At 39.1% G+C, this 13,156-nt stretch overlaps 1 protein-coding gene across 1 annotated transcript; it reads left to right on the top strand.

Moving 5' to 3' along the window:
- Nucleotides 1-16: 16 nt before the first annotated feature.
- sst6.1 (somatostatin family member 6.1) lies at nt 17-1,848 on the top strand. The gene is made up of 2 exons (XM_061970506.2): nt 17-239; nt 1,368-1,848. The coding sequence occupies exons 1-2, from the start codon at nt 132-134 to the stop codon at nt 1,590-1,592; spliced, it is 333 nt and encodes a 110-aa protein (XP_061826490.1). The 5' UTR covers nt 17-131; the 3' UTR covers nt 1,593-1,848.
- Nucleotides 1,849-13,156: the final 11,308 nt, after the last annotated feature.

A 13,156-nucleotide genomic window follows, 5' to 3' on the forward strand; every position in this document is an offset into this window, starting at 1 on the left:
TAGAGGAGAAGCAGCATCTCTCTGGCTTCCAAAATCTTTGACTTCTACAACAACTCCACCTCTTCCTCTGGATCTCTGGCTGGTTCCAGCAGCTTTCTTAAAAGCTCACTTCACCGCACACTCGTCCCAGCATGCAGCTCCTGGTGGTGTTTGCAGCTTTCATGGGGGTTCTGATCAGTGTCAGAGCGGCCGCCGTGCTTCCAGTGGAGGACAGGAGCCCCGTCCAGGGGTTGACCAGGGTGAGTTTCATCTTTGTAATATCCCTTGCGTTTGTATTTTAACGAAGCTAGTCTGCTCAGAGGGAGAAAATACATTTATTTGTGAAACCAAGTAATGTTCAATTTTGATCGACACTGTCAGAAAGAATTTAGCAACGTTTACTTTTGAGGTTGTATCATATACTGAGAGCTGTTTCTAATAATTCTGTCCAACAAAAAGCATGTATCTGAAACATTTGTTAATTTTTCACTTTTTATACAGAAGTCAATGAGAAAATGTTTTTTTTTTAAATACAAATCTCAATGAGGGAAAAAAAGTTTTTTTTAATGCAAAACTCGATGAGAAAATGACAATGTTTTTTAAGGCATATATATATATATATATATATATATATATATATATATATATATATATATATATATATATATATATATATATATATATATATATATATATATATATATATATATATGCCTTAAAAAACATTGTCATTTTCTCATCGAGTTTTGCATTAAAAAAACTGTTTTTCCCTCATTGAGATTTGTATAAAAAAAATTACATTTTCTCATTGACTTCTGTATAAAAAGTGAAAAATTAATACAATTAATATATATATATATATATATATATATATATATGCCTTAAAAAACATTGTCATTTTCTCATCGAGTTTTGCATAAAAAAACTTTTTACCTATATATATATATATATATATATATATATATATATATATATATATACACACTAATTTTAATGTTGCCATTGAGTTTTGTATAAAAAATCTTTTAGGTCAGGAAAAAACACAAGAGGCTATATCATCCCGACAAGCCTGTTTCGCAGGTTTCCCTGCTATATCCCTGCTCGTCAGTGGATTTTATAAAATATTAATCCCCTGCAAACTCCAGTAATAAACAAGTTTATATGAAATGTAATGAAATTCTTGTATTGTTGCTAAAATTGGTGAAAAGAAATAAAATGGCAGCGTCATTCCAAAACAAAATGCTTGTTTATCATGGCGAAGTTTAATTAAATGAAGTGTTTTGCACTGCAGAAAAATGAGTTGTCACCATTTCTTGCGAGTATATATTAATGTAATATTGTCTTTAACTCAAGCATGTTGAATCATCAAGAACTATGTTGCCTTGCAGGACTTGAGCAGACAGCGTAAAGAGCTGATCTTGAAGCTGGTGTCCAGCTTGTTGGAGGGAACTTTAGACACCAACATGCTCCCCGAGGAAACACCCGAAGAGCTGGAGGAGCCTCTGCGGTCACGTTTGGAGGAACGTGGCGTCTACAACAGGCTATCGCTGCCTCAGCGCGATCGCAAGGCGCCTTGTAAAAACTTCTTCTGGAAAACCTTCACCTCTTGCTAGCATTTTGAAAAAAAAAAAAGTGCCCACTTCAGATCCTTTCTCTTCTTCTGCCGGCTCCTCATGAACTGTAGTGGACCTCAGCTGTGCACATCGCCATCCGCCTGCCCGATTTGCAGCATCAATGAACTTCACAGGACACACTGTTTATTTATGATGTATTTATTCATGTAGACCATGTATGTATTTATGGATGTAACATTTTTTTTTCAGGGTCAAGGAATAAATCATAATATTTGGACATAGTAACTGACATGTTATTGTTCCCCTCTACTTTCAAAATTGGGTTGATGCACAATGTATGGCTGTAAGTTATATCTTAAAAAGTCAATGGTATTTGTCGTTATTTATATAACAATTTGAAATATACATAATGTCTGGTCAGTAGATAAAAAAAAAAAAAGTAATAGTATCAGTAAGGATTCTATAAATCTGTTATCAATGTCCGTAATAACGTTCTTAACCAGCCTGCTGACAGCTGTCCTTGTTAATTCACGGCAAGGCGCTCCGCTGACTTACCACAGGTCGTTAGTCGCTAGCGTAGGAAAATAAATTGTTCTTCAGTTTACGGAACGCTGTCACTTGTTTGCAGCAGCGTGTAAGCTGACTGTAAACGCAGGAGTGAGGGCGCACTAAAAGAAAGCCGCCGGTGCATGCAGCAGTATAATTATAATGTTCTCGGGTGACCCCCGTCACCTTGCAAACAGTGACCCAATTATCACACCCATTCAGTGTCATGTATGAGCACCACTATAGACCATTGGTATGTACACGATATGCAGATGAAACATGTTTTAAATATCCTGTATTTATTGGCACATCCTGGTATTAAAATATATTTTAAAACATCAAAACACCTAGTGGTTAGAGTGTCCGCCCTGAGATAGGTAGGTTGTGAGTTCAAACCCCGGCCGAGTCATACCAAAGACTACACAAATGGGACCCATTACCTCCCTGCTTGGCACTCAGCATCAAGGGTTGGAATTGGGGGTTAAATCACCAAAATGATTCCCGGGCGCGGCACCGCTGCTGCCCACTGCTCCCCTTACCCCCCAGGGGGTGAACAAGGGGATGGGTCAAATACAGAGGACACATTTCACCACACCTAATGTGTGTGTGACAATCGTTGGTACTTTAACTTAACTTAACTTAACGTTAGTAGAAGCATCTGTGCTGGGACATTCTGCAGCATAAAACCTGATGGTGTTTAAACGTTGTATAGTATTAGTTCTTGTAGACTCATAATGATCATTAATGCTATTTGGTAACAGTAGAAGGGAAAGTCCAACACAAATAAAAATAGACGGAATAGAAATTGAATTTCTATATATAATGATTGATGATAAATTGAACTGGAAATCTCATGTTAAAAAATATACAACATAAAGGAGCAAGAAACAAGTCAATAATGAATAAAGCAAAACATGTTCTAGAGCAAAAATCACTCCATATTCTCTACTGCTTGCTAGTGTTACCATATCTGAGTTATTGTGTAGAAATATGGGGAAATAACTACAAAAGTACATTTCATTCATTAACGGTGTTACAAAAAAGACCAGTTAGAATAATACATAATGTTGGATATAGAGAACATTCAAACCCTTTATTTATTTAATCAAAAATACTGAAATTCCACGACATGGTGAATTTGTAAACAGCTAAAATTACACACAGAGCAAACTATAATCTGCTATGCAAGAATGTACAACAATTCTTCTCAACAAAAGAGGATAAATATAATCTTAGAGAAAAATGTAGTTTAAAACATTTGTACAGCACTTAAGACCTTCAGTATATCAGTATGTGGAATTAAATTATGGAATGGATTAAGCAAAGCAATCAAACAAAGTACTAATGTGATCCACTTCAAGAAACCCTTCCAACTTAAAGTGTTTACAAAGTACAAAGAAGAAGAACCACGATAAACATTCTGAATGTATCTCATCAATCCATACATTTTCAAGGTAATCTTACTCATCTCACCATATGAAATATAACTTCACCAATACTTCACCATGGAGTATATTGTGAATAAATTGAGAACAGGAAGTGAACAAAAGTTTTAGCAACTGCTATGTAAAGGAAAAGGGGTAGGATTAAATAAGCTCTGCTTCTTCCTACTCCTTTTCGAACATGTTGAATAGGGAAACTGGAAATTGTGATGTTTCATGTTGTGCGCATGCATGTTCCAAATAAACTCAAACTCAACTCAACTCAACCCACTCCAGGGGGAATCCACTCCAAATACAAACCCCGTTTCCATTTGAGTTGGGAAATTGTATTAGATGTAAATATAAATGGAATACAATGATTTGCAAATCCTTTTCAACCCATATTCAATTGAATGCACTACAAAGACAACATATTTGATGTTCAAACTCATAAACTTTATTTTGTTTTTGCAAAAAATAATTAACTTAGAATTTCATGGCTGCAACACATGCCAAAGTAGTTGGGAAAGGGCATGTTCACCACTGTGTTACATGGCCTTTCCTTTTAACAACACTCAGTAAACGTTTGGGAACTGAGGAGACACATTTTTTAAGCTTCTCAGGTGGAATTATTTCCCATTCTTGCTTCAAAAGTCCGGGGGTCTCCGTTGTGGTATTTTAGGCTTCATAATGCGCCACACATTTTCAATGGGAGACAGGTCTGGACTACAGGCAGGCCAGTCTAGTACCTGCACTCTTTTACTATGAAGCCACGTTGATGTAGCACGTGGCTTGGCATTGTCTTGCTGAAATAAGCAGGGGCGTCCATGGTAACGTTGCTTGGATGGCAACATATGTTGCTCCAAAACCTGTATGTACCTTTCAGCATTAATGGCGCCTTCACAGATGTGTAAGTTACCCATGTCTTGGGCACTAATACACCCCCATACCATCACAGATGCTGGCTTTTCAACTTTGCGCCTATAACAATCTGGTTGGTTCTTTTCCTCTTTGGTTCGGAGGACACGACGTCCACAGTTTCCAAAAACAATTTGAAATGTGGACTCGTCAAACCACAGAACACTTTTCCACTTTGTATCAGTCCATCTTAGATGAGCTCAGGCCCAGCGAAGCGGACGGCGTTTCTGGGTGTTGTTGATAAACGGTTTTCGCCTTGCATAGGAGAGTTTTAACTTGCACTTACAGATGTAGCGACCAACTGTAGTTACTGACAGTGGGTTTCTGAAGTGTTTCTGAGCCCATGTGGTGATATCCTTTACACACTGATGTCGCTTGTTGATGCAGTACAGCCTGAGGGATCGAAAGTCACGGGCTTAGCTGCTTACGTGCAGTGATTTCTCCAGATTCTCTGAACTCTTTGATGATATCACGGACCGTAGATGGTGAAATCCCTAAATTCCTTGCAATAGCTGGTTGAGAAAGGTTTTTCTTAAACTGCGCAACAATTTGCTCACGCATTTGTTGACAAAGTGGTGACCCTCGCCCCATCCTTGTTTGTGAATGACTGAGCATTTCATGGAATCTACTTTTATACCCAATCATGGCACCCACCTGTTCCCAATTTGCCTGTTCACCTGTGGGATGTTCCAAATAAGTGTTTGATGAGCATTCCTCAACTTTATCAGTATTTATTGCCACCTTTCCCAACTTCTTTGGCACGTGTTGCTGGCATCAAACTCTAAAGTTAATGATTATTTGCCAAAAAAAAAAATGTTTATCAGTTTGAACATCAAATATGTTGTCTTTGTAGCATATTCAACTGAATATGGGTTGAAAATGATTTGCAAATCATTGTATTCCGTTTATATTTCCATCTAACACAATTTCCCAACTCATATGGAAACGGGGTTTGTAGAAAAGTATGTGAGAAAAGCTGTCACTGTTTAGTTTTCACATGTATTTCCGAGTATAAAAGTGAAAGTCTTTGGGAAAAAACAACATTAAAATGCTCTGCCAAGTCTCAAAGGGGAGATGAAATAAACGAGCGCAATTCAAGAGTCAGTCCGCCAACACGCAAACCAACTAGGATTAAAACTGATTTACGGACGATTCTCGATTGGTTTGACTCATATCTTCATAAAGCAGCACTTAAATCCTCAAAATAACATCAAGAGGCTTCCAAACATTTTGTCAATTACAACATAATTTGAATTCATCCTTAATTCCACCAAATTGCAAATGTCTTAGTGCATGTCTCAATAATGTACATCTTTGCAAATGATTAACACTTTCCACAAGTTTCCAACTTGTTGATCTAAACTGATTCTTTATTCTCAGTCTCATGTTTCTAATAATGCTGTCCAACAAAAAGCATGTATCTGAAAAATTAGCTAGTTCTTCACTTTTTATGCAGAACTCAATGAGAAAATTTTATTTTTTTATACAAATCTCAATGAGGAAAAACAATGTTTTTTTTAATGCAAAACTCTAAGTGAATTATATTTATATAACACTTTTCTCTAGTGACTCAAAGCGCTTTTACATAGTGAAACCCAATATCTAAGTTACATTTAAACCAGTGTGGGTGACACTGGGAGCAGGTGGGTAAAGTGTCACAACGGCAGTGATTAGGATGGCGGAAGCGGGGATCGAACCTGGAAACCTCAAGTTGCTGGCACGGCCACTCTACCAACCTAGTAAGATTACCACTGTCCATCCATCCATTTTCTACCGCTTATTCCCTTTGGGGTCGCGGGGGGCGCTGGAGCCTATCTCAGCTACAACTGGGCGGAAGGCGGGGTACACCCTGGACAAGTCGCCACCTCATCGCAGAGATTACCACTGTAAGATAAGAAAATGATTTTTTTTATTTTTATACAAAACTCAATAAGAATTGTTTTATTTATTCTAAACTCAATGGCAAAATTAAAATTAGTGTCTATATATATATATATATATATATATATATATATATATATATATATATATATATATATATATATATATATATATATCTCTAATATATATATTAGAGATGCGCGGTTTGCGGACACAACCGCGGAGTCCGCGGATAATCCGCGGGTCGGGCGGGTGACATGACGAAAAACATAGATTTTAAATAGATGCTGGCGGGTTGCGGTTGAACCAATTCGGAAATATATATACATAGTTAAATGTTGTTACCCACATACGAAAAACGTATAGATTTTATCAGTCCCTTAGGTGGAGCTGATGGTGCATCACCGAAAAAGAAAAGGATTGACTTCACAGAATGGGAGGAGGATACACCTGTGCTTGTTGATGAAGTAGAGGATTATTCCTCTACAAACTTGCATCTCGACGGATCAGCAGAGGAAAATCTACTTTCCTTTTGGGGGAAACAAGGACAATCATTCCCACGACTACAACACCTTGCCAAGAGAATCCTATGCCTCCCAGCAACAAATGGTGCAAGTGAGCGCTCCTTCAGCACAGCAGGGCGCATTTTAGAGGCCAGGCGCTCTCGCCTGAATCCTGGCACTGTAGATGCCATTTTATTCCTGCATAGTGCTAACAAAAAAAAAAGTAAGTAGACATACGGTTGGATATGTTAAACGAATTAGTCTACTTTACCTATAGGCTATACCAAATGAGCCCATGTCTAACCTATATTGAGTTCGGTCAGCTGAATAATTTTGATGGTTACGTGTTGTTTGGGCGCACTACAATGCAAAGGAATTAAGGCAATTGCGTTGTTTATTGTGTTTTTTTCTATTCGAGATATACTACTATGTGTGAATAATTATTTGGCCTCGCTTTCAAGTGAAGCGCATCTCCGATTGGCTACAATGTAAGGCTATTTAGTCTGCTTTGTTTGTCGCGACCGTCTATTTTCATTATAATTCAAGTTTGATGATAAAGTGCAGTCTGATGGGTTTGATTTCCCCCCTTCAGCTTTTTGCCTTGGCCAATAAGTTGCAGTTAATTTGTTATTATTATTTATTTAATTTATTTTTGTTTAAATAGAGATGACATACATATGTTATTTTATAATTTAAGTTTGTGCGCGTGATTGACAGCCTAAGGCTTATGAGGCACATTTTTTATTTATTTTTGTATTTCAACTTAAAAACGTATGAGCCTATATGCCTATAACATAGGCTATGTGTTCATCATTATTTTCCTGCCTGTCGTTGACAATGGAGATTGTCTGATATTTTGTCATGGCTGCAGATCAATCAATAAAGGTTCATCTTTGTGGCGAAATTGTTCACTGTTTCACTGTGCACCTCGCCCTCGTCCCTATTTGAGCATTATAACGTTAACAAGTTAATATTCATTGAAATAAATTCAGAAATGTTTTTTTACCTAACGAAAATATAGGCCTAGTCTTTCTAAAACATTTTTTTAACTTCTTAAAAGCATCGTTCTGCTTGCTGGAACTGCGCACACAAAGTGTGAGGAACGCACTCCTGATCTGAGGGCATTGGCAACAATAGTCAACACTTTCTTAATGGAAATGACAATAATACTATAATAATGCTAAATAATATTATCACGCATTGAATGTCTCTGCTGCATTGGATCAGTCTCCTTTCTTTAACAGGCAAAAGCTTTATAACCTCACTAATGCCTTGCATCGTCTATATTAGATATATAACAACTGGCGGATGGCGGGCGGGTGTGGTTTTGATAAAATGTTGGTTGGGTGGATGGCGGATGGATGACGACTTTTGTGATGCGGTTGCGGATGAAATAATTGCCTATCCGCCAGGGCCGGCCCGTGGCATAGGCCGTATAGGCAAATGCTAAGGGCGCCGTCCATCAGGGGGCGCCACGCCAGTGCCACAAATGTTGGAGAAAAAAAAAAAGAAAAAAAAAGTTGGTATTATTATTTCTAAATACAAAAAATAATCCCACGTTAATTAAAATGCAAAGTAAAGCCTATTTAAAAGAAATATTATTTGTTACAACATTACGCCCCCCCCCGCACGGTGCGCCCCCTCCCTTCCCGTATCATGACTCTTTTTGGACGTCACCACATCAAAAAATCAACACAAGATGTCAAAACGGCCAAAACTGTCAGGTGCCCAGGGAAGAAAAAAGAGAAAAGACAGAGTTAGCAGGTAGGTAACGTACCTACATGAAATTATTTGTCTGTTACAGAATGTGATAGTAACCTGGCTTTTTAGCATTAAGCTAATGTTACATGATTCGGCAATTGCTAATCAATAAATAGCTAGCTCTGTTTTAACGTCGGGTTAATATTGTGGAGGGGCTAAATTGTTATGGAAAATAATAATGTAACGTTAGGTAATTACAGTACTCACCTTACATTCCTCAGGGTCATTTGTATTAGATCTTTTAAGCAGGTGTTTTTTGTTTACATTGTTATTGCCTTCTGGTTAGCTAATGTTTGCCCTGCAGGTAATAGTCACTTTTCCACCCCTTTATATATTAGGTATAGTTGTAAGTAAAAAAAAAAAAGGTCAAAGACAAAGCTATTCGGTTTCTTGTGAGTATATACACTTCACTGCCGATGTGGGGGGGCGCCACCTAAAATCTTGCCTAGGGCGCCCGATTGGTTAGAGCCGGGCCTGCTATCCGCGCATCTCTAATATATATACAAAACTAATTTAAAAAAGGAAGTTTTCAGGATTTAAGTAAATACCATTTGTAATTCATTTATTTCAATAATTGACCAAGACACAATATAATAAACAGTTCTCAATATGATACAAAGTTGTTCACCACTGCAAACTACAGTAATAAACATGTTTATATGAAATGTAATGAAATTGCATTATCGTTATATTCAATAGTCAAAATGAGTACCATTAAACTGTATGATTCTCTTGGAACATTTGATAAATCGATTACAGCACATTTTCTTTGTCTCTGGCTTTCAAACAGGGCGCAAGATGGTTCCCTCTGTGCATCGCTCTCAGCACCAGAAATAAGTGAAAAAAGTGAGTCCTTTTCTTCTTCTTTTTTTAAAGTCATCCAGAATCTTTGTCCCGGTGGGCGGAGGCCAGATAGCTGGGTTACACACACGGGATGCACGGACAGATCCCCGCTAGTCGCTAATGACAAGGACTGCAAAATAACATTTAGGAGGAAAAAAGCAGATTGCCAAGCCAACGGCCCGATGTGGGAATATTTCACCTTCAAACCAGTGAGCGAGAGGAACGCTTTAACACAAGGGTGTCAAAGTCATTTTAGCTCAGTGGCCGCATGGAGGAAAATCTATTCCCAAGTGGGCCGGAATGGTAAAATCATGGCATGATAACTTAAAAATAAAGACAACTTCAGGTTGTTTTCTTTGTTTTACTTTGGCCAAAAAATAGAACAAGCACATTCTGAAAAGGTTCATCCATCCATCCATTTTCTTCCGCCTATCCGAGGTCGGGTCGTGGGGGCAGCAGCCTAAGCAGGGAAGCCTAGACTTCCCTCTCCCCAGCCACTTCGTCAAGCTCTTCCTGTGGGACCCCGAGGCGTTCCCAGGCCAGCCGGGAGACATAATCTTCCCAACGTGTCCTGGGTCTTCCCCGCGGCCTCCTACCGGTCGGACGTGCCCTAAACACTTCCCTAGGGAGGCATTCGGGTGGCATCCTGACCAGATGCCCGAACCACCTCATCTGGCTCCTCTCGATGTGGAGGAGCAGTGGCTTTACTTTGAGCTCCCCCCGGATGGCAGAGCTTCTCACCCTATCTCTAAGGGAGAGCCCCGCCACCTGGCGGAGGAAACTCATTTCGGCCGCTTGTACCCGTGATCTTGTCCTTTCGGTCATAACCCAAAGCTCATGACCATAGGTGAGGATGGGAACGTAGATCGACCGGTAAATTGAGAGCTTTGCCTTCCGGCTCAGTTCCTTCTTCACCACAACGGATCGATACAGGGTCCGCATTACTGAAGACGCCGCACCGATCCGTCTGTCGATCTCACGATCCACTCTTCCCTCACTCGTGAACAAGATTCCGAGGTACTTGAACTCCTCCACTTGGGGCAAGATCTCCTCCCCAATCCGGTGATGGCACTCCACCCTTTTCCGGGCGAGAACCATGGACTCGGACTTGGAGGTGCTGATTCTCATCCCAGTCGCTTCACACTCAGCTGCGAACCGAAAAGGTACAAATCAAAAATAATCCTCTGGACAAAACACTTCAAGTTTGTTGAAAATTCGGAGGAAATTGGTGCAGTTTCAAAAACACAATGAGCTTAGACTTCCTCTCAGTGTATCTACAAAGCCAGGATTAAACTTTAAGTCACAATCTTTCTGGGATTGAACCAAAAACACAACATGTAAACCGTTCAAGGTATCAAATACTTCCTTTGTCATGTCCACGAGCTAACTCAACAAACCGTAAGAAACGGAGGCAAAAACTATTCAAAAGGGTTAAGTTCACTCCCAACATGTCTAGAAGAAAGTGCATCTCTATCCTCCTTCAAAACTGCACTAAAAGAACACCTCCAGGCAACTACAACCCTAGCCTAACCCCCTCCCCCCACCACATCCCACCTCCCCGGATTGTAAATAATCAAATGTATGTACTTGTTCTTATGCTTTCTGAGCTCACTATGTTCACCGCTCGCTGTACATATCCTACCAAGTGAGACCTACACTGTTACAATGTCCATTTCTCAGATGATATAATTGTTGATGACTGAAGTGCTGATAGCAACCCAACCTAACCCCCCCTCCACACCCCACCCCCCGGATTATAAATAATGTAAATAATTTAATGTATATACTCTGATGATTAACTTGTGTGATGACCGTATTATGATGATAGTATATATTTGTACCATGACGTGGACCCCAACTTAAACAAGTTGAAAAACTTATTCGGGTGTTACCATTTAGTGGTCAATTGCACAGAATATGTACTGCACTGTGCAATCTACTAATAAAAGTTTCAATCAAAATTCAATCAATCAAAAACTTTTCTCGTGTTTGACAGAGATATTTTGTGACAACGAGGGTGCCAAATGACGATGTGTTCGAAGCAGAAGACGTAAAACGGCAGGTTTTAAGTTTCATGTGGGTCGAGGAGGAGGAGCCACAGTCCCCCTTTACTGCGTACCTCTTGCTTGGCCCCGGTATAAACAGTTTGCTTGCCTAACAGAATTGCTATTGTGACATCCAGTGGACACATTTAGAATAGCAGTTTCTTTCGTTCCAAAAAAAAAAAAGAAGCTCATTTTTATACTTGGCAAACTCATCACGCGGCTCAAAACCCGTTCCCGCGGGCCGCCATACGTTTGACACCCCTGCTTTAACACGAGCGAGTATGCCCAATTTGTAATAGATTAGCTTTATATAGCACTTTTCTAGACACTCAAAGCACTATACCAGGGGTCGGCAACCCGCGGCTTTAGAGCCGCATGCGGCTCTTTAGCGCCGCCCTAGTGGCTCTCCGGAGCTTTTTAAAAAATGTATGAAAAATGGAAAAAGATGAGGGGAAAAAAATATATTTTTTGTTTTAATATGGTTTCTGTAGGAGGACAAACATGACACAAACCTCCCTAATTGTTATAAAGCACACTGTTTATATTAAACATGCTTCACTGACTCAAGTATTTGGCGAGCGCCGTTTTGTCCTACTAATTTTGGCGGTCCTTGAGCTCACCGTAGTTTGTTTACATGTATAACTTTCGAGGACGTGTTTTATGCCACTTCTTTTTCTGTCTCATTTTGTCCACCAAACTTTTAACGTTGTGCATGAATGCACAAAGGTGAGTTTTGTTGATGTTATTGACTTGTGTGGAGTGCTAATCAGACATATTTGGTCACTGCAAGACTGCAAGCTAATCGATGCTAACATGCTATTTAGGCTAGCTATATGTACATATTGCATCATTATGCCTAATTTGTAGCTATATTTGAGGTCATTTAGTTTCCTTTAAGTCATCTCAATTCAATGTATATCTCATGACACACTATCTGTATGTAATATGGCTTTTAATTTGTTGCGGCTCCAGACAGATTTGTTTTTGTATTTTTGGTCCAATATGGGTCTTTCAACATTTTGGGTTGCCGACCCCTGCACTATACAGAGAGAACTGAGCTGCCGTAATCCATTCATTCTACATGCACACATTCATGATGGTAAGCTACATTTGTAGCCACAGCTGCACTGGGGTAGACTGATGGAGACGTGGCTGCCAAATTGCGCATACGGTCTCTCCGACCACCACCAAACATTGCTTTACATTTTATACACTAGTGTGAATTGCTCTGGTCGCAAGGTGGGTGAGGTGTCTTGCCCAAGGACACAACGGTGGAAGCTAGATTTGGAACCTTTACATTTCTAAACCACTGCTGAGCCACGCCACCTGGAAAACAACAAAACAAACCACCCAATCCAAGTTTGTTTAACTCGGGGAAAAAAAATGATATCAAGATTTGTAATATTTATTGAAGCACAACTTTTACTGACGGAGATTGGGAGTATATTTAATTCTTATTGTTTGCTCACTTATATAGGGTAATTTAAAAGTTATTCACCTTCCAATTACAATTTCAAAAATAAACAATTAGAAATCAAAGTTTATTGCGTTTGAAAGGAATAATTGCAATATTATTAGTATAAATTATGGTTACATTAATTCTTATTTTAATCTCAAAATAATGCTGACAATATCGTTTATCGACAATAATTTGTGGGACAATACGTTATACCAGGGGTCCCCAA

Source organism: Nerophis lumbriciformis, linkage group LG01 (genome assembly GCF_033978685.3).
Source record: "Nerophis lumbriciformis linkage group LG01, RoL_Nlum_v2.1, whole genome shotgun sequence".
Lineage (NCBI taxonomy): Eukaryota > Metazoa > Chordata > Actinopteri > Syngnathiformes > Syngnathidae > Nerophis > Nerophis lumbriciformis.